At 33.4% G+C, this 22,165-nt stretch overlaps 2 protein-coding genes across 4 annotated transcripts; both read right to left on the reverse strand.

Moving 5' to 3' along the window:
- Positions 1–1,515: 1,515 nt before the first annotated feature.
- On the reverse strand, positions 1,516–8,749 carry LOC108194036 (uncharacterized). Its single transcript, XM_017360927.2, has 17 exons — positions 8,443–8,749; positions 8,206–8,303; positions 6,875–6,994; positions 6,507–6,596; positions 6,291–6,406; positions 5,867–5,966; positions 5,317–5,388; positions 5,170–5,217; positions 5,023–5,100; positions 4,785–4,904; positions 4,270–4,375; positions 3,590–3,753; positions 3,106–3,240; positions 2,832–2,962; positions 2,604–2,666; positions 2,420–2,498; positions 1,516–1,768 (listed from the first exon to the last, which is right to left on the reverse strand). Exons 1-17 carry the CDS (start codon positions 8,606–8,608, stop codon positions 1,679–1,681), a joined length of 1,776 nt encoding a protein of 591 aa, XP_017216416.1. The 5' UTR covers positions 8,609–8,749; the 3' UTR covers positions 1,516–1,678.
- A 150-nt stretch (positions 8,750–8,899) lies between these two features.
- Positions 8,900–15,682, reverse strand: LOC108196581 (uncharacterized). 3 transcript variants are annotated; one of them, XM_064081178.1, is made up of 17 exons: positions 15,220–15,681; positions 14,922–15,019; positions 14,415–14,534; positions 13,979–14,068; positions 13,770–13,885; positions 13,384–13,483; positions 12,764–12,835; positions 12,620–12,667; positions 12,474–12,551; positions 12,236–12,355; positions 11,704–11,809; positions 10,997–11,160; positions 10,703–10,837; positions 10,408–10,538; positions 10,178–10,240; positions 9,993–10,071; positions 8,900–9,341 (listed from the first exon to the last, which is right to left on the reverse strand). In XM_064081178.1, exons 1-17 carry the CDS (start codon positions 15,482–15,484, stop codon positions 9,285–9,287), a joined length of 1,842 nt encoding a protein of 613 aa, XP_063937248.1. In that variant the 5' UTR covers positions 15,485–15,681; the 3' UTR covers positions 8,900–9,284. The 3 variants fall into 3 exon arrangements, with proteins under 3 accessions (XP_063937248.1, XP_063937250.1, XP_063937249.1); XM_064081180.1 differs by lacking the exon at positions 8,900–9,341 and adding an exon at positions 9,380–9,712 and having other exon boundaries at positions 15,220–15,682; XM_064081179.1 differs by lacking the exon at positions 8,900–9,341 and adding an exon at positions 9,380–9,718 and having other exon boundaries at positions 15,220–15,682.
- Between the last annotated feature and the right edge of the window lie 6,483 nt (positions 15,683–22,165).

A 22,165-nucleotide genomic window follows, 5' to 3' on the forward strand; every position in this document is an offset into this window, starting at 1 on the left:
GTGTTATTTATGTACATATACTTTGAGATAAATGTATATTTATTTTTGATTTTGTATTTTTTTAATTCTTTTTTGTGTTGTGTATGTTTTAAAAATAATATTTATTAAAATATGAGACAAAAGGTTCTGAATTTTACAATTCGAGCTGAAGTGTCCTAAATATCACATATTGAAATTACGATTTTAGTCTTTTAGATATCACGTCAGAACATTACACATTTGTAACCTAATGATTTGTACTCGTAAAATACTGCACGTAGCGTTCAAATTTTAGATGAGTTTTAGTTTTTTGGACTTTCAAAACTAGATTAAATAGCGTTGCTCTAACGTTAAGATTTGTAGGATTTGTATGTGTTTTGTAATGAGTTTCGGCTTAACATGATAGTAAACGCTACACGAGATTAGGGTTTAGTTTGGGTTTTAAAATGATGGTAAACGCTAGCATTTTTGTTTTTTGAAAAAAAAATTATAAAAGCTAAATAATGTAGTACGATACAGTGTTATAAATTAATATTTGGACTATATTTTTTAGATATGATTATTGGTACATTATTACTTGAATTTGTAATAAAGAGCGTCAACACTCCTCAGAATTGAGAGAAGAGGCCCCTCGTACCACAATTTTTATAAGTAATGTCCACACCAGAATTATGATAAATGACCAAAAAGATCATTATATGTCATTATTTTAAGATTGTTTTTTTATGATGTGTCATAAGCACAAAATGAGCACAAAATATGATAAATCTTCCTTATTTTGATTGACTTACACTCTCTAATAATGATATATTTACAACAACCATGATTTATGCTCCCTGGCATTCGAGGGCGGTTCAGATAATCGGATTATCGATGACAATGAGATGAAAAGTATGTGAGTCATAATTTCAAAGAATCGGAAGGGAATGATTTACCAGAGACCGATGTTCTCATTCCAAACAAATATATTTCCATATCCATTATTGGCATTTGGTAACTATATAGCAATTTCGTAAAAAACATGAATCGGACCTAATCGATTAAGTTGCTGGACAAAGATTAATTGGAGATTAATTGGTTATTAATTGGATTAATCAGGAATAAATCGAAAATTTAATCAGTTCGGTGAGCTACGGAAGATTGATTAATCAGTGATTAATCCCGATTAATCACCGACTTTTAGAACAGAGCTATATAGCACTCACACTCATGATCATGGTTATTACAAAAATGGGAATCAAAACCGAAACAATAGCATATGGTAACTATATATAGCAACGACACTCATGAGTCACGACACTCATATTAAAGGTGTGTTTGGTTTATTGATAGTAATCAGGATTAGTAATAAAGGGTTTGGTAACAAGGGTTCATAGGCTCCAATTCCAAACAGTCATTTATTTTTGGTTATTACATGGATGTAGATTCTTAATCTGTTACCATTTATAGGTTAACTAACTGTAGGAGACTTAAATTAGCTAAGACAATTGTAAGCAACCTTGTCTATAGCTCTGACAACATTTGTGCCATACGATAAAAGCGAAACCAATGTCTCATGCACCTATCTCATTCTGGTCCGGTAACATGTATAAACGAAACCAATGTCTAATAAAAGATACGATACATGTTCATAGATTATGCAGAGACTGTGGACTGCAGAGTCTTTTCTCAACAATCTCGACATGCACAATGGCTCTTGTTATCCTTGCCGATAATTAGAGTAACGAAGCTGTGATTGGTTGTTCTCTGGCACAGGGTGGTAAAATGAGTAGGAATCATGAGCAAGTGACTGCGTTAGAAACAACAAAAATGCGTCAGCTTAATGGCATATAGCCTAGTGCAAGAATTACAACAGAAACTAAACAACTATAAAACCTAATTAGAAGAAGAGAAGAGACTAGATCGCTGTAAGCCATATCAGGGTCAAGTTTAGAAAAGGTTTTTGACTTTAGCTATTCATAAAAACCGGATTTCAACTGAAAATCGTGAACACCTTTGTTTGGGACAAAACATTTATTTTGGGACAGCCTGACCATAAAAGGCTCTCTTCTTTTTCCATGTGAATCGCTTCAGTATTGACTCACACGACTCCTATACTCGGATGGATCAAGTCTATTTCACTATCTGTCAATGCTTTACACATTATTTGTTCTTCTCTGCTATTCAATATGGTTTTATTAACATTATTAGTAACCGCCATTTTCCGACAACCCGGTCAGTCCTCATCCCCAAGGAAAATGTCTATTATACTCCTTCTTTCTTCTATTTTCTTTTTACTCTAATCAGATGGTTCATTTTGTGAAGTCCTATATTTGAAATAAATTTATTGAATAACCAGCTCTATTCAAGGCTACAAACACACTCGCGGGGGTAGGGGGCCAACAAGCCAGAACTAATCAGACAAAACAAACAACAAAACTGAACAAATGTGATTGCATACCTTCTCCTGCAGAAGGAAATTCATATAAGGTGTATAATGGAGGAAATTTGAAACCCTTGATGTATATAAGTCGGCATACCTGCAGGATAAATTACCAATTTCCAAATGGATTTATACATGAACTTGCAAGCTTAAGATTCTTAACTACAAGACCTTGAACTACATATAATATATATGATCGTACTTTTCTATCTGTCGCGCCAGAAGGCTTTTGTCATATAGTCTAGCGCGCAAGAGATAACCCCACCTAAAATAGTTCAGAAAAATCAACATAGGTCTTCAGATGTTAAAGAGGACACTGACCAAATTGACTTGCCTGCCTACTGTACGTGTCGCATAATAGTTTACATTCTTAAATCAACAAAAAGATGCATAAAAGGTTACACCATAATTAATGTTCTCTAACACTAACCTTCTGTTAAAGTGCTCTCCATCTCTTTCCAGCAGTGGAGCAATTTTTGCATCCAGTCTCTGCATCACCACTAGTAGCCTCTGTATGCTTTCGTTGAGTTTGTGGTCCTCCATATGAGCGGCAGCAGGGCTCTATTTGGAAAACCCCATGGAACAAATAAACATAAGGTGAACAGAAGCATACTTATATCAGGTAAATCCATAGACGGCCTAAGCCGCTAAAGAAAATTCATCATATTTCAAATATGACTAGAAAGGGGAACAAAATAGATCACCTGGGCAGGACATCCTGTGCTTCTCCGTTGAAGAGCTAGGCGAACCTGATTAAATAGTTCCTCTACAACCTCCTTCTGATTTATAAGCCCTCTCAGCATAGTCCGCTGTTCTCGACCATGAATTAAAGAGTTGTACTGCAATATCATTTATATTCATCAGATTCACCAAGAAGATAACAAGACATGGACTCGCAAACCTTTAAAAATTTCCAAATGACAGTAAATCGCGGTTGTGATGCACTGTGATTTATCATGATGAGCACTGAGCAGATACTGACGGAGAGAGAGAATTAAAAAAAACAAGTTTAGAAAAGAGCAAGTAAAATCAGTACTAGTAATAAACAAAGATCATTTCTTCTGGTCCTACTTCAACTTCACAGTAAGAGTAATATCTTAATAGTCCTTATCCCATCAATCCTTTTTCTCTTTCCCAATAATTTTAATGACAACATTGTTAAAAACTGAAAACCATTAAATAGATAACCTCTTCTTCGAATTCTCGGCATATCAGTGCTGTTCGCCAGCGCGAGTGAACTTTGGATGGGCATACATCTTTATACATATGGTCACCGACATACAATATTTTGTCCCCGCGAATATTAAATTCTTTTTCAATTAATTGAGCACTTCCCCCTGAGTACAATCCCCCTGGACAAGAAAAACCAAAAAGTAAGTTAAGTCAAATACATTAACAGTTCAGACAAATTGACGATCTGCTTATGTATCTTAAAGATATATACCAGATAAGTATATAAGTTATTAGAAGCAACAAAACTAGAGTACATAAATTATAGCTTTAGTGATCATTCGTACAAACACAAGCTGAGATTAATACCTTACAGTTCACACGACATACATATATACTATATATTAGGAATTGGGACAATAAAAGTTAAAGAGATCAACCTCTAGAACCATATACCAGATGTCTAGATATGAAGGAAATTGTTTTGAAGAGACTATGCAAACTGTTTAACTAAATTTCTTATTCATAATAGAAACACTTTAAAGTTACCTGTACTTCTTTCAGAGTGTCACAAAATTTTCAGATAGAGTGGATTTCTTTTGAGAACACATGAAAGTCATATTAAAGCAGTTAACTAAATGCGATTGTGTTTTCATGGAAAAAACATTTGATTATTATGGAAAAGGAAGTAGCACAACCTCGCCAAAGCTTACGCCACTGTCTCATTAGACCCTCTTCTGTCATCACTTCATACATAGGGTGTGATATTTGGAAGAACTCTGGCTTTCTTGCTGATACTATTACCTACACAAGAATAAAAGAGCTCATATTAAGTTAGGTACACAAGTATTTCTTTGATAAATAGGAGTATAAATTAAAATTCCAATAATGAAACTTTCTACTATCCTCATAGCCAGATTACTACATGACAAAGCTTTAGAACTAAGGGAGTGCTTGGTTCATGGTTAATGAGCCTGGTTAACGAGAATCGGAACCTTTATCCATTGTTGGTGTTTGGATTAGCAATTTAGTTGCTTGGAACGGGAACCTCATTCCTCTTAGATGGGTTAATCATTACCTAACTACACCTTGGGATTTCATATCATTCTCATTCCCATTCCGACCAACGATCCAAATCCCCCTAAGTTTACAAAGAAATTCTGTAGGATGACATAAACTATAACATTACACGATCCACGATCTCAATACTAACCATGTCAAACAGATCTCGCCATTCCATATCAGTAGGAAGAAATCTATCAAATGCGTGCTGCATCATCTCGTCTGTGTAAAGATAATCCGAGTTGGTGATAAGCAGGAGCGTCTTCCCAGCCTGATAGAACAAAAACACGTGCTTTCATTATTTATTGTATGTAGCAATTTACCAATAAGAATTATAATTGCTTGTTTAAGGGTTAAGTGCTGAATATTAGAGGAAAACAGCTGTATACCTCCTTCTGATCTAAAAGTGCTAGAGGCAGCTCTGGATCAGGCTCAACAAAAAGTTCAGGCTTCGACATTATCTCACTCTACATAAATAAAAGAGGTTAGTTCATGTTTCATGAAGGCAATATCAGATCTCAAACACTGACCGTTACCTTAAGTCGTCCATCCCCATGGACCTTGAGAATAGCCTTACCAACAGCCTGAAATTTTACATGTTAGCAACACAATTGCATATATTTGTAGTTTGAAACTAAAAAAGCAAAAGGGAATGAAAGGAGCAGGCCGCCATCATTCATTGCCTTGTAAAGTGATTTATAATTAAGTGGTCCGAGATCTGGTGACATAACTCCTTCATCCAATCTGTCCACCATCTGAAAGTATTTGTGCAGGCACATTAAAGCAGAGAAATTAAATAAGTGTTCATACAAGGGGCAACTGTAAAGGCCAGAAGATCAACTAGAAAGCAACTGGTTGATAGCTGTGATATAATAAAACACTAAACAAAAGATATGTTTTGTCAACATATCAGCTGCAACTGCCTCGTGTAATGATCCTCTCGAAAGATTACAAGTTGCAAGAACTCACCTAACACTAAGGAAGAACTCCAGACTGCCAATAGAGCAATCTGAGTGCTTTAATCTAAATGCACTTGGAAATTAGCAACAACATTCAAAATAACTAAATAAGACCATGGAACTATTCATTATAAAAACATGGACATGAACCCTGCTTAATTGCAATTTGAGATGCAAGGTTGCATGCAAAAACCAGGTTAACAGTTAAAACCTCTCAACTTGTCAAAACAAATAAAATACACTTCACAGTGGCTTATAGTAAGAGAAGACATACCTGCATATAAGCCACTGCCTCTGGAATGGAGAATAGAGTATTAAGAAATTTCCATTGACTCTCCTTACGCAACTCGACTATCTCCTTTCCATACATCATACTTTCATGCAAAAAAGTTAACAGGCACTATCGTAAAATTGAGCACATATCTAAGCTATTAATATAAAAATGCATGGATATTAAGGTGCCAATTAAGCTTAAATTTATGACCATACTCATGCCCATAGAGAAATAATAGTTCATACTATAACTAACTATATAAGTGGTTTAAATATTGGTCACTGTAAAAGACAGGGCATAACAATTACCTGCAGGACCGCCAATGCATATGTAAATATGTCGCATTTAGCGGCATTTCAATGAATTATATATTCTCAAAATGATTATCATTTGTACAAAATAAGATATTAAAATAAAGTCACACCTCACAGCTTGAGTTGGGAGCATATGTGTGCCATGCATAGCTCTATTCACACATCCAAATTGGTCTGCTTTTACTAAGTTCCCTCGCTCTTTGTCAATGGCAAGACCTCTAATAACCTAGCAGAATAACAAAGCAGGACAGTATTACCTAGTGAAGGATTAATTAAAAGCTGCTTATAAACATTTCAACTCAATGCACACTGACAAAAAAACTTACCAAGTCTGGATCAAAAGCAAGTCCATCAACAGGATATCCCATGTCTTTAAGATTTTCCATACAATAATAATAACAGCATCTTCCCCAGGCCTACACGATTATAATTGGATTATCTAGATGGTGAGTAACAGAGTAAGTAACCAACAAAATTTCTTGCAGCAAGAGAAACCACATGAAGTGTATAGTAAAAATTGACCAGTTCTAATACTTCAGTAAAAAGCATTACCAATTCTACAACTCTAGCATCAAGTACTGCAGTTGAATCAACTAACTAAGAAAAAGGAGATAAAACTATCTTGGATGCATGAATAAAGGAGAAGCAAATGTGTTAAATTCGCAATAGAGAAAAGTAGTAGAATTATGATTACCATCACATTGTAATGGATTAATGTAGAATCCATGTCATATCCAATGCAAGTAATTGACTGCAAGTTCAATGGATGGCTACAATATATGCTGCGTGAAGAATATGTTTTGGACAATATATCCTGCACAAAAATAATGACATAAGAGTGGGAATTAGAGATATTTAACTGCTTACACAACATGACACAAAAAGAGACATAAGGAGCTGTGCATAGTAATAATATACAGATGGTGTGTATCTTAAGGATGTGCTATTAAATCTTGAAAGTTGCACAATTTAACAAGTTAATTGCTATATGTTATCACATTCAGTTGGGAACTGGCACTATACCAAGCAGCGCAAATGTTTTTAAGAAATAAAGGTGTCCTTTTTGTACATACAGTATACAATAACTGTGAAGGGCTGAAAGCATGTCAAAAGTTGTTATCAACTTAGAGACAATTCCCGAAAACCAAATTAAATTAAATAGGCAATAGGAGTGAACAGGGGTAGACCGACACATTCAAAGTTCCCTGGGCTAGAGTTTCTAGGACCTAGACAATGAAAGTGTGATTTTGCGGAGTAGGTATACACCGCAGCTAGCTCAAGTACATTAAGAAATTTGATAAAGATATTGCCCATAAATTGAGTATGTCATCATATTAATATTTTTCATGATCATAATAAGATAATTTTTGTTTAGTTTTGAAAAGTGAATTAAAATTTCAGTAATGAAGACAACAATTTATCAAGACTTAACCATATAATCTTAAAAGATAATAAAAATATCAAAGAAATATTTCAATAATTTTTGGAATATTATTAGCTAAATATATATTACAAGCTCTCAAAGTTTTTAAAACTAATCATAAAATATAATGATCACTAATGCAGATTTCACTTTTTCATCTAGAAAATATAGTTAAAAACTAATACTTATAAAAGTATAATAATGAGAATAAATCAGAGCAAAAAAAGATGAGAATATGTACAAGTATATACAACACTTGTATTTGTGTTAACTTGTATTTACTGCATCGCTAATACAATACTAAAAAGAGAGTGCATTTAAAAACAATATCAGCAATAATAAATGGAAGGGTTAAGGTTCAACTTAATCCATTTTATTATATTGCAGTATGTTTGTATGTTTTCCGCAATTGAGAACAGATTGAAACACTGGGCTAGATAATAAACTGACTGGGCTAGCTGTGAAATGAATTAACACAATACTAGTGTTTCTAGATAAACCAGTGAAGCGACTCGGGCTGAACCCTTCACAGCCCAGCCCTAGGTCCGCCCATGGCAGTGAATATAGATATCAGACACAATTAAGGAAAACAAGAGGTGCACCGGAATTCCAAAGTTCCGGAGCAAGTCCTCGGCCTTCTTAGTTTCAATCCTAGCAATTTCCTCAATGGGACCATGTAATGGTGACTGTTCATTGATTCCTGCATTACAATCAAAACCAAATATACAAAATCCTAATTACAATTAGAAGGACTGACTAAACATACATATACAACTAAAATCATCATCTTTGGGAGCTAAAAGATTAAAAAAGCTAAAACTTTATTGACAAAAGAGTACCCTTGTTGAGATTTAAGTTCCCTTCCATGCTTTCACCATGATAATCAACATCAGGATTACTGGAAGAATTGATTGAGAAAAGCTCCCCTCCCCCTCCTCTGGCACGTTGAGAGTGTGTAACAGGGGGTTTACTATTGTCGATGGCAGCGAGAAAGGAAGAAGCCATGAAACTCAAAACACAATTGTTTTTTTCCAAGTTTGTCCGTAATGTTTATAACTCGATACGTACATATACTTCCGATGAAGTTTTTCTTTTGTTATTTTAAAATCAAAAATACAAGATTCTATAAATCAATATAATAAAGAAGCACCAAATCAGAAAATAAAACATTCCATAAATAAATATTGTGCTTTTATAGATTGTACAAAATTTAATATTTCAAAAAAGCACATTTAATCTATAAATAAAATGTAAAGACAAACATTCTCCCCCTTGGATCAAAGTAAATGGTAAATGTGTAGAAATTGACAATTTTCACATTAAGTTTAAATTTACCACATTGGGTTAAACAATCGTAAGCAACCTTGTTCATAACTTACAAAATTTGTGCCGCATAACAACAGTGAGACAAATTTTGTAGCAAATTTAGATGCCAAAATATAGCATCATGCACCCATCTCATTCTAGTCATGTTACATGTATAAATGAAACCAATCTTAATAAAAGATGCATTTTCATATATTATACAGTGTCTGTGGACTGCAGATCTCTTCTTCAACAATCTCAACATGTACAATGGACCTCGTTATCATCCCCGGTAAAGAAGTTTAAAGGGTCAGGCACAATGACGACCTTAACCAATAAGGCATACAATCAGCTTTTGGGTTAGTAGCTGCTGCTGTTATTGGTTGCTCTCTGGCACGGGGTGGTAAAATGAGTAGGAATCATGAGCAAGTGTCTGTTTGAAACAACAAAACATTTCAGTTCAACGACAATAAGCCTCATATAGCCTAGTCATAGAAAACTAATACAAAATGAAGAGCAGATGCGAACTTAGAAGAATAGAACACGCTGGATCCCTTTAAGGCATGTGACAACAGCACGTCTCATGGATATTAAGGTCAAATTTTGAAAAGGTTTTTCTACTAAACTTTGACTAATAGAAGTCGGACTTTAACCACTCCTGAAAGTTGGTCTAACACCCTTGCTGGCGACAAAACCTTCACTTTTTTATACAGCCTGGCCAGAAAAAGCTCTTCTTTCTCTTACACAATTTCGATAATGATACTCAGATAGAGTCAGTTACTTCACTCTGCCATCAGTTCACACCTACAGCTTAATATAATTGGAATATCATTGTTCTGCTCTGCTGATCAATATTGACTCAATTACATAATCAGTAACTACTCAATCCCCAGCACCTTAAGGAGATGTCAATTTCAGCCTTTTCTTCTTCTATTTACTGTTTACTTGTATCATATTATTTAACTAGTCAAGTACTCCGACAGACCAATCATTATATAAGTTTGAGTAACCAGCTATATTATAGGCTACAAACGATAGAAACAAGAAAAAAGAAGCAACAAGCCAGACAAATGAGATCGCATACCTGCTCCTGTGAACGGAAATACATAAAAGGTGTATAATGGAGGAAATTTGAAACCCTGGAAGTATATATGTCAGCATACCTGCAGGATAAATTGCCAATTTAAAAGCAGATATTTACAGATTTTGCAAACTTAAAATTCTTAATTTACAGACCTTGAACTACATATGCAAATAATATGATCTTACTTTTCTATTTGTCTCATCAGATGACTCTTATCCCACAGTCCAGCACGCGAGAGATAACCCCACCTAAATGATTGTTTAGAAAAATCAACTCAGGTCCTAATATATCAAAAAATACTGGCAGAATTGACTTGCGTCCCTATTGTACATACCCCAGACTACTTAACTTATAATCTTGAATCAACAAAAAAGACATACACGGTTCACTATAATCAAAGCTCTCTAACACTAACCTTCTGTTAAAGTGTTCTCCGTCTCTTTCTAGCAATGGAGCAATTTTTGCGTCCAGTCTCTGCATCACCACTAGTAGCCTCTGAATGCTTTCTGTAAGTTCTTTGTCCTCCATATGTGTTGCAGCGAGGGTCTGGTTGAAATAAAAAGAATGATTAATTAATTGTAAGGTCAACAGAATCATACTCAATTTCAAGCCCACGCATCCAGAGACGGCCAAGGCCAACATAAAAAAATAAATAAAAAATCATCATATTACAAATATATGAAACTAAAAAGGGGCATTAGATAAATTACCTGGGCAGGACGTCCCGTGGTTCTCCGCTGAAGAGCCAGGCGAAGTTGATTAAATAGATCCCCTACAACTTCTTTCTGATTTAAAAGCTCTATCAGCATCGTCCGTTGATCTCGACTATGAATTAAGGCATTATACTGCAATACTAATTATTTCATTAGATATTTACAAATAATTAACAAGACATGGAGTCGCCAATCTGTTTTAATTACCAAACGACAATAAATCACGATTTTCAAGCACAGAACCAAGGAATATAATTAGGATTACTTAAAAGCAACACCAAGTAATATAACCTCTTCTTCCAGTTCTCGGCATATCAGTGCTGTTCGCCAGCGGAGGTGGACTTTAGATTGGCTTACATCTGTATATATATGGTCACCAACATACAATATCTCGTCCCCGTGAATATTTAGAGATTTTTCGACCATCTGAGCACTTCCCCCCGAGTACAACCCCCCTAGTGAAGAAAAAACAAAAAGAAAGTTAAGTCAATTAACTGACAGTTCACTTCAGATAAATTTGATAATCTGGTTGTGTATCTTAATATTACAAAATAATATATATGCTATTAGAAGAAACAGAACTGAAATACATAAATTATAACTATAGTGATCATACATACCGACACAAACCAAGGTTAATACATCATTATTTATAGTATATATATAGATAGATACATGCATAATGAATTTTGATGGAAAAAAGATAAAAAGATCGACATCTACAAACATAAACTAGATACGAAGGAAATTGCTTTAAAGAGACTACGAAAGCTGCTTAACTAACAATGTCGGTCATATAACAGAAACTACGGTCTATATCTACCTATACTTTTTTAAGAGACAATTATGAAACTTTTAAATAGAAAGATTTTCTTTTCAAAACAAGTGATCATCAAAACAAAGAAATACTAACTAATGGAATCAGACAAAAAGAACTTCTCCTGGCTGTTACCATTAGAAAAACATTTCACGATAACATATAAAGTTAGTAGCATAACCTTGACGAGCCTTAAAACAAGGTCGCATAAGACCCTCGTCTGTCACCACTTCATATAAAGGATGTGACATTTGGAAGAACTCTGGCTTCCTTGATGATACAATAACCTACACAAGAACATAAGAGTTCATACTGAGTTAAATACACAAGTGTCTCTTCAATATTTTTAAATCTAGTATACGGGCAAATGATTTCCATAGCACCAAATGGAGGATAACCATGAAGATGCATATACTTGTTTAGTAGCAAATAACTTAAATCCATAAAAATCACATAGAAGCATAAAAAGAGCTTGTGTGCTTTCTAATTTATTTAAGTGCCACATTACAATTTGTCAAGCAATGCAGTATAGATAGGAGTATAAATTGTAATTTCTAGTAAGAAGAGGCTTCATTGTATAAAGATATAAGAATTATAATCTGGCTACCATTGACATTTCTAGATTACAACATAACAAAGCTTAGAAATATGGTTACAAGGAAATTATGCAACAGAATAAAAAGTAGAACATACAACAGGATCTCAATACCAACCATGTCAAATAGATCTCTCCAACCCATGTCATTAGGAAGAAATCTATTGAATGAGTGCTGCATCATCTTGTCGGTGTAATGATAATCCGAGTTGGTAATAAGCAAGAGCGTCTTACCAGCCTATTAGAACAAAAATTGTATGTTCTTAAAATGATTTCATCATATTTTACAAAAGAATAAATCTAATTTATTTTTTCAAATGTCATGTGCTTAAACTCGACGGAATAGAGCTGTATACCTCCTTTTGATCTAAAAGTGCCAGAGGCAGCTCAGGATCAGGTTCAACAAAAAGTTCAGGCTTCGACATTATCTCACTCTATAAATGCAAAGGGTTAGTTCATGTTCTTTGTAGGGAACACCGAAAACCAAATGCTGATAGTTTACCTTGAGTCGTCCTTCCACATGAGCCCTGAAAAGAGCCTTACCAACGGCCTGAAATTTTAGATGTTAGTAACACTTTTGCATATAATTATAAGTTTGGTGGGGGGGGGGGGGGGGGGGGGGGGTTGGGGGTTCATCATTCATTGCCTTGTAAAGTGCTTTGTAATCAAGTGGTCCAAGATCTGGTGACATAATTCCTTCATCCAATCTATCCACCATCTGAAAGTAAATTGCACAAGTAGGCACATTGAAGCAGAGAAATCAGCTAACTGTTGATACAATATAAATGTTCCAACATCAGAAACTTAAAATCATATATACATATATACATATATATATATATGTGTGTGTGTAGGAGCTCTTATTTTATGCACAAAATCTCAAAAAGCCTTATGAAGTAGTTGTTCAAGCCAAGATAAAAAAGACATTGTAAAGCCCAGAAGAACGATCACTGAGCAACCCAAAGATGAAAGTAAATATTCACCTAAGAAAGATCACAAGTTGAAAGACCTTACTGACCACTTGAAAGAACTCCACAGTACAAAAAGAGCAATTACATTGTAAATGCGATTGGATATCAGCAATAACAGGCAAAATAAGACCATGAATTATTCTTAATAAAATCAGGAACATGAAGAAACCCAACTCGATTTCATCTAAGGATACAAGGTTGATTGCAAAACCCAAGTTAACTGTTGGAACATCTCAACCTCTTAAAACAAAGAAGATATACTTTTATACAGTGGAAGACAGTGGGGGAAACTTACCTGCATATAAGCCACTGCTTCTGAAACAGAGAATAGAGTATTGAGAAATTCCCATCTACTCTCCTTACGCAGATCTACAAGCTCCCTCCCATACAACTCACTTCCATGCATAAAAGTTAAAACGCACTATAGTAAAAATAGATTAAATTTAAGCTATCTATAACAATTGCATGAATAGTAAGGTGCCAATTCTGCTTTAATTGACACCCGTACCCATGCAAAGACAAAAACAGTAGCTCATACTAACACTAATCACGAAAGACAACCCACAACCAAACAATTTTTTATGCCAATGTATATAAATCATTTGGCAGCACTCTTTGAATGCCGACAGGTTCGAATTGTTTATCATTTATTCAAAGAAAATCTGAAAAAACCAACCACACCTCACAGCTTGAGTCGATAGCATTTGTGTGCCATGCATAGCTCTCTTCACATATCCAAATCGATCAGCTTTTACTAAATTCCCTCGCTCTTTGTCAATGACAAGTCCTCTGATTACCTAGCAAATTATAAAACAGGAACGTATTACCCTGTGAATAATTATTATAAACGTGTACTCTAAGCACGTGTAAGTTGTAACTATAGAACTCACCAGATCTGGATCAAAAGCAAGTCCATCAACAGGATATCCCATGCCTTTTAGGTTTTCCATGCAATAATCATAAGCCCGTCCTTCCCAGGCCTACATTATTATAATCATATAATTTATATGTTCAGTAGTTGAGGCGGAATCTTTCTTGCAGCAAAAAAAAGCACATGAAGTAAATAGTAAATAACGATCGGTTTAGTACTTCACAAAAGTAGGTACTTGTCAGCATTTCCAAATATACAATGTTGACATCAAGTAATGCCGTTCAAATATTTAACTAATGCAAGAAAAAATAAAATTCTAAGAGAACACATGAAAATATTTATCGCTAAATAACATTATAAGCATGCCGTACAAGCTATCTTGAAGGAGTGGAACAATAGAAGGAGAACCAAACATATTATATTAACAATACAGGGAAGCAATAAAACTATGTTACCATCACATTGTAGTGGATTAAAGTATAATCCATGTCATATCCAATGCAACTAATTGACCGGAAGTTCAATGTACGGCTACAAAATATGCCACGTGGAGAATATCTTGTGGATAAAGGATCCTGCACATAAATAATATAAGAGTGGGAATTTGGAAATAATTTGGTAACATAACATAAGACACATAAAGAGACATATTGGGCTGGAAGTAAAAACATACAAAAGGTATGTATCCTAAAAATATGCTACTCATCTAGAAAGTTGAGCAATTAAAGAAGATAATTTCAATCCTTTATATATGCAGTTGGGAGTTGGCAGTACACCAAGCATTTCAAATCTTTTTAAGCATGCAAGAGTTTCTATCATATGTACAGTATACAAATTGTGAAAGCCTAAAAACATCTCAAAAATTGTTATCAACTCAGAGGAAATTTTCGAAAACCAAGTAAAATCCAATTTAATGACTATAGTTATCTACAACAAATTAGAAAATCAAACAAGAGCTGCACCGGAATCCCCAAGTTCCGAAGCAACCTCTCAGCCTCCACAGCTTCAACCCTAGCAATCTCCTCAATAGGACCTTGCAATGATGCCTGACCATTGATTCCTACATTACAACCAAAACCCAAAATTCAAAATCTCAAACACAAACAGTGTATATGACTAAACGCTCAAATACAACCAAAAAAATAACAAAAATCAAATCTCTATGAGCTAAAAGCTAGAATAAAAATAAAAATCAAATCTTTATGAGCTCAAAGCTACAAAGATTAAAAAAGATTCAAACTTTATGGAAAAGAGAAGTACCCATGTTGAGATTTAAGTCCCCTTTGGTGCTTTCACCAAGATAATCAACATCAGAAGTGTTGGAAGAAGTGACTGAGAAAAGCTCCCCTCCTCCTCCTCCTCCTTGTTGTGTGGTGGTGCATTTACAGAGTTTACTATAATTATTGGCAGCAGGGGAGCAAGAAAACATGAAATTCAAATCAGAATTGTTGGTTTTCTTGGGAAAAATAAGTGGGTTTTTCATGTAATGAGTGGAGAAGCTGCTGCTGCTAATACCCAGAGCCATTTTTTTGAATTGCTACAGCTTCTGGTTACACTATCTGAGTGTAAAACACAGAGAAGACCAAGAAGAAAGAGTTGAGAAAAGGGGGGGCCTGGGCTGGGTTGAATTATTTGAGTTTGTAATTTGTTATTTATTTCTGCACCTCTGCTTTCTGCAAAACCCTGCGTGCTTTTGCTCACAAATTGACAGGACGAAACCCCAGATGATTCCTCTTTTTATTTTTAGTTTTATTTTTATTTTTGCGAAATATCCTGTTTTAGAATCTCGTATTCTCCTCGTGTAAAATACATTTTCGGTTGTCGTTTTCGGCAATAAATATGATTTTTCTAATTTCCATGTTTCGGTTTGGCTCATACTTATCTACTTGCTCCCTCCATCCCTTTTGTATACGTTTGTTTTCTACTGTTCGATACACACTTTAAAACTCTTATAAAATATAGTTTTATAACTTATTTTTTAAATTTTTCTTTTTATAAAAATATGAATGTTATATTTTTATAAAAAAAAAAAAATTGCAGAACTATATTTTATTGAAGTATTAAAAGTCATGTCGTGTCTCCGGAACCGAGGGAGTGTGAATGTTGTGAGAGAAAGCAACTTAGAGAGAGAAAACTCTAACATTATGTATTACTGAAAGTGTTTGTATAAAAATTGTGTAAAACTGTACAAGCTCAACTTGTTTATATAGACCACAAGTTAAGGCCGGAAAATCAGTTACTACAACTAGGGATGGGCATCGGGCCCCTTCGGGTCGGGGATCGCTATACCCGGCCCCGATCCCCGAATTCAAACTCAATCCCCATCCCCGGCCCGATCCCCATCGGGGATTATTTTTCGATCCCCATCCCCGGCCCGATCGGGATTCGGGGATACCCGCGGTGATTCGGGGATTTTTAATTTAAGCTAAAATTACTATTTAAATTCTTAAATTCATAATTACGATTAGTTTCTAATATGTCTAATTAATACCTAATCATTTTAATAAACAGATCTTCAATGATTTAATTATGACTTTTTTAGTTTTAAGACTTATATTAATAGAAATAAATATTAAAATTTATTTCAATAAATTTAATTATATTAAAGAGGGATATAAACATGTTGATATATGATTATAAACATGTGAAAATTCATGATTGAAGTTGACCTAAAGAGGTATATAAACATGTTAATAAATGATCATAATATATATATGTATATATTTATATTATATATATAATATATAATATATAATATAATAATCGGGTCGACAATCGGGGGAAATCGGGTCGGGGTTCGGGGATCGGGTCGGGGGAATGTGAAAAACCGTACCCGACCCGATCCCCGATTTTTTTTCAAAGTCATCCCCGATCCCCGGCCCGTACCCGAAAAAATCCCCGAATCCCCGCACTATTCGGTGTGGGGATCGGGTCGGGATCGGGCGGGTCGGGATCAATGCCCATCGTCTACAACTAGCTATCTGGTTAAGCTACTAATTTATGCTGATTAAACAAAACTATCTATTAATAACTTAACCTTCAAGTTATACTCCCAACACCCCCCTCAAGTTGGAGGGTGAAGAATTCACTCCCAATTTAGACAGAAGAGTATGATGTTGTAAACCTGTGAGAGATCAAATCTGGAGTTGGTGAGAAAGTTGAGTTTGCCAACCAACTTTCTGTATTGTATTGTCCAGGATCTGTTAAAGAAACTCCTTCTCCATGCAGCAGTTTAGCATTAAGATCTAAGAGCAAGTCCAACACTATGCTAAGAGGTTCTCTAAAAATATTATAAAATAATATGTCTAGTGATTTAGCACAAGATTTAGCACATGAGCTCCAATAGTACTCCCTATATCCATTCCCTATTATTATAATAATATTAATAAAGAGGGAAAGAGGAAAAAAGAGAGAGAGAAATGATGTGGAGAAGAGAGGGAAATGAATATTTTAATGATAAAAATAGTTTAGAAGTGGCTAGCATATTCTAAAAATAGGGAAGGGGAGGCTTGTGCTAGTGATTTAGTACATCACTAGCATAGTGTTGGAGTGCAATTTTATCCCATATTCCCTATTTTTGGATTTAAGACTTGATTTAGCACACCTATTGGACTTGCTCTAAAGAAGCAACAACTGGTGTTGAAAATCAGGAGAATCAAACTCTTCCGATAGCTCTTGAGTAAATTTCTTTTGTGATAAAATGATACCATCAGGTACATGTGTGAATTCCGGACCCAAGAAGTCGTGTAATTTGCCCAGATTCTTGATCTTAAATGTTGAATCAAGAAATTGTTTAACATTCGTAATTTCAGATGTATCATTCCCAACTACCAGAATATCATCAACATATACTGTTACGAAGATGACAGAAGTACCATTCTTCTTGTAGAACAAAGAGCAGTCATTCTTAGAGATAGCATAACCTCTGGACAAAAGAGAAGAATGTAATTTGGAATGCCACTGCCTGAAGACTTGTCTTAGGCCATGCAAAGATTTCAACAATTTACAAACTAAGTGAGGATTTGAGAGAGTAAGACCAGGAGGAGGTTTCATATATACATCATCATGTAAATCACCATGTAGAAATGCATTATTGACATCAAGTTGAGACATATGTCATCCCTTTTTAACAGCTATAACAACTAAAGTACGGATGGTTGTCATTTTAACCACATGTGAAAAGGTTTCATTGAAGTCAATGCCATGCTTTTGAGTGAAACCCTTGACAACTAACCTAGTTTTATAGCGTTCAATAGAACCATCAGCATGTTGTTTGACTTTAAAAACCCACTTACAAGAAATTGTTTTTTTATTATAAGGAAGAGGAACCAATTCCCATGTTTTGTTAGCCTCTAATGCTGAAAATTCAGCTATTGCTTGTCTCCATTATGAAAATTAGATAGCTTCTTCATAAGAAACAAAGAGAACTAGGGGCAAAACGAGCCAATAAAAGGCTGTGAAATGACAAGCTTACCCTTATTTAATAAAGAATAACAAAAATACCATTACTTTTTCATAAATGCTAAAAATTGATTAACTTTTGTTGTTGTGTAGGATTGAACCTACAAACCCTTGATATATTTAATGGCTGTAACCACTGAGCTACACATCGCTATAATTTTATTTTCAAAATCTTAATAGGTAAATAAGAGACTCTTGCAATACACTTTTTATTTTTCATTATAACTTTTAAATAATATAATGCTGATTAATATTACATATATCCTAATTCTATGTATTAAAAGATGACTACGGAAAAAAGAGTCAATAAAATGACTGCAAAGTCATCGTTATACTCTCATTTAACAAAACAAATAACAAATATATCATAATTTTATTATTAATATTAAGATAGATAACATGTTGTTGATTATTTTACAATGGACATCGACTCTCATCATTTTTTTATTTTTCATTATAATTTTTAAATAATATAATCTGGTTTATATTATATATAAAACATAAATCTTCTTAAACAAATGAACATCTTCCATCTTATCGTACTTTTGTTTGTTCTTATAATCTTTTAATAATATATATTAATTTATATTATAATGTAGCATATAACCAATGGATGTAAACGACTCAAATCCAATTTTTAATTATCGAGTCGAGTTTGGTATGCATCTTATTAACCTTTTTTGTTTCTCGAATTCAAATTTATCATAAAGTGAGTCAAGTTCGAATCACTTGCAGAAAAACTCGAATAATTTCAATATTATTAATTTTTGAGTTTATTGAAAATTTTACTTCAACATCATAATTGCTAAATACACTTCAATTTTACTTATTACAGTTTGGAGTGATTACTGATGAAGCGATGATTACTAATATAGCCTTGAGGTTAGTTGTGGGCGTCATTACGATGACAGTAAGCTAATGTCCTGAAACTTGCTACATTAATTCTCTTTTTGACGGGAACTTTACTTGGATAATCGAGAACATAAAGTTCATAAAATAATTTTGTCAAAGTAAAATTGACTTAGTTGCTATTTTTTCTAATTAATTATGTTTTTTACATTTAATTGATTTTTTCTAGACAAAAGAAATCTTTCTATTTTTTTTATTTTTTTCTCAAATATTTTCAGATAGAGTTTAATTTGTTATTCCAAATATTTAAATATTATTTATCTATAACTCCATAAGAAAATATTAGTACATGCATGATTTAAAAAGAATAAATTTATTGACATTAGTTCAAGTATATAAATTTTTATATTTAATAAATATAAAAATAAAAGTGTAAAATAAAATTACGAAAGGCAATTGAACTACACTAATTGTTTTCATCATACAATTTTTTTGTTATTGTTTAAAGAGAAATTATTAAAATACATATATTTCAAAATAGAATATTAGAAATAAGTTTTAAAAATTAATTAATTTTTTATAAGGTCTAGTTACTCGTAAATAAAGTATATTTTTTTTGAAAAAATTATTTTCAAGCATAAATATTTATAAAAATATTTGGTGAGATTTAAAAAATATTTTGATAAATGAACACACATGCGCAACCTTCGGTATCTTGAGAAATGGTTCTAGATGTCACGAGGAGAGTCTTTCTTTCTACACGATATTGGGTTTATACGTGCTATCCATTTTCTCCAACTATGATATTTAAGACATTATTTACTCAAATTATTTCAACATCTCGTATCTTTTATCATCATGAAGAATAATATGAAAAATAGCATAAGTCACCAAAAATAATAAAATGACGTAATAATATATATTATTTTAGTTATTGAAGTATGTCATAATTAAAAGATATTTTTTGATATTATAATAACATTTGATGTGGAAGAACAATAATTTTGGAAATTTATTTAATTTGATATCACCTGAAAATAAAATAATGGAAGAGTTAAAATATAAAACATAGTAGCTCATATAATCAAATATGGAGTAGTTGTAATTAGGCCTGTCAATGGAGCGGAACTCCGACCCGATCCGATCCGATACGGGACCTTCTTAGCGGATATGGATTCATAAAAAAAAATCCGATCCGATAAAAAAATCCGATAATAAATGGAGCGGATATGGATTTAGGGTGATCCGATCCGTTAATGATCCGATCCGGTAGTGTGTGTGTGTGTGTATATATATATATATATATATATATATATATATATATGCTCATGATCAAATAGAAACCATTCTTAAAATAAAAACTAGAAACCAGTTTCCCTACCACTATTTATAACTACGGGTATCACTAATTTATACTGCACTAATCACTGTTTTTATATATAGTATATAAACAACGATTTTTATTATCAAAATTGAGAAAATCTACTTATCTAAACTATTGATAATCGATTATAGATGATCAATTTCATCCTTAGGAAGGTTCTTGGCGGTGGGAAGCCGCAAGAGAAGTTGTATGATGATGGTAAGTAGTCGTTAGTTTTGTAAGTTATGATGGAAATTGTATGTGACTATTGGTGATGATAGACAATGGTGGCAAGTCATAGAAACGTCTGGTAATGCTGGTAAGAGGTTCATTATTATGATTTGGATGAAGATGATGGTCATATACGTTGCATATATGTGTATATATATTTTTATATTCGCGAGATATGCTATATATAAATTAGTGATTTGTTATGTACAAATTAGTGATTTCTGTAGTTAAAATTGTGATAAAAAACTGTCCAGAGCTGGTTTCTCTCTCTCTCTCTCTCTCTCTCTCTCTCTCTCTCTCTATATATATATATATATATATATATATATATATATATATATATATATATTACAATATATATTATAATTATTAATTGTAGTAGTTATTTTAATTACGGATTTTTTAGGGTGTGACAATAGGTAAACTAATAACTATTTTGTATTCAAGTGTTGAATTTTATTGGTTCTTATCTCATTAATAATGATGGCCCTCTACATGAAAAAAATTTGTACCGCAGTTAGTACTAGTATCCCAGAAATTCTACCATTTTGTGTATTTTACTCACTCGATTTGTGATTTTTCTTACAAAATGAAAATGCGAAAATGTATCAAGCTACTTGTATCATGATGTCTCATTTAATCTTGTCCTTCATGAACTCGAAGAATCACCGACAACAATTTTTTTAAAATACTTTTAAATCTAAGTGAAAAAGAATTAGAAAAAGTTAAATGGATCCGGATATCCAATCCGTGATCCGCGATCCTAATGGATCCGGATATAGATCGGCCTGTAAAAAATTTGGTCCCGATCCGATCCGATCCGAATCCGATAAAATAAATGAATATGGATATGGATTTAGGCTGATCCGATCCGAACCCGATCCATTGACAGGCCTAGTTGTAATTATTACTCCCTCCGTTTCAAAATACATGTCCACTTTGGAAAAAAATATTTGTTTCAAAATACTTGTCCATTTCAACTTTTAATGTAAATTTATATTTCCAAAATCAACTCTCCTTCACACATTACTAATTTATATTTCCAAGATCAACCCTACACCACATATTATATTCAATTAATGACTTAATGCATATTTTTTTCTCACAATCCACTTTTCTTGAACTATGTGATCTTTTTTAAAGTGTACATGTAATTTGAAATGGAGTAATTTTTTTTAAAAAATCCGATTGTACCGTGTATCGACGTGTAAATTAGTGCAATCGACCTCAATTTAAGTAATCGTGAGAATTATGTATAATCAATGCTGTGATTTAAGTCCTCATTTAATTGAGTTGAAGGTA

Source organism: Daucus carota, chromosome 7 (genome assembly GCF_001625215.2).
Source record: "Daucus carota subsp. sativus chromosome 7, DH1 v3.0, whole genome shotgun sequence".
Lineage (NCBI taxonomy): Eukaryota > Viridiplantae > Streptophyta > Magnoliopsida > Apiales > Apiaceae > Daucus > Daucus carota.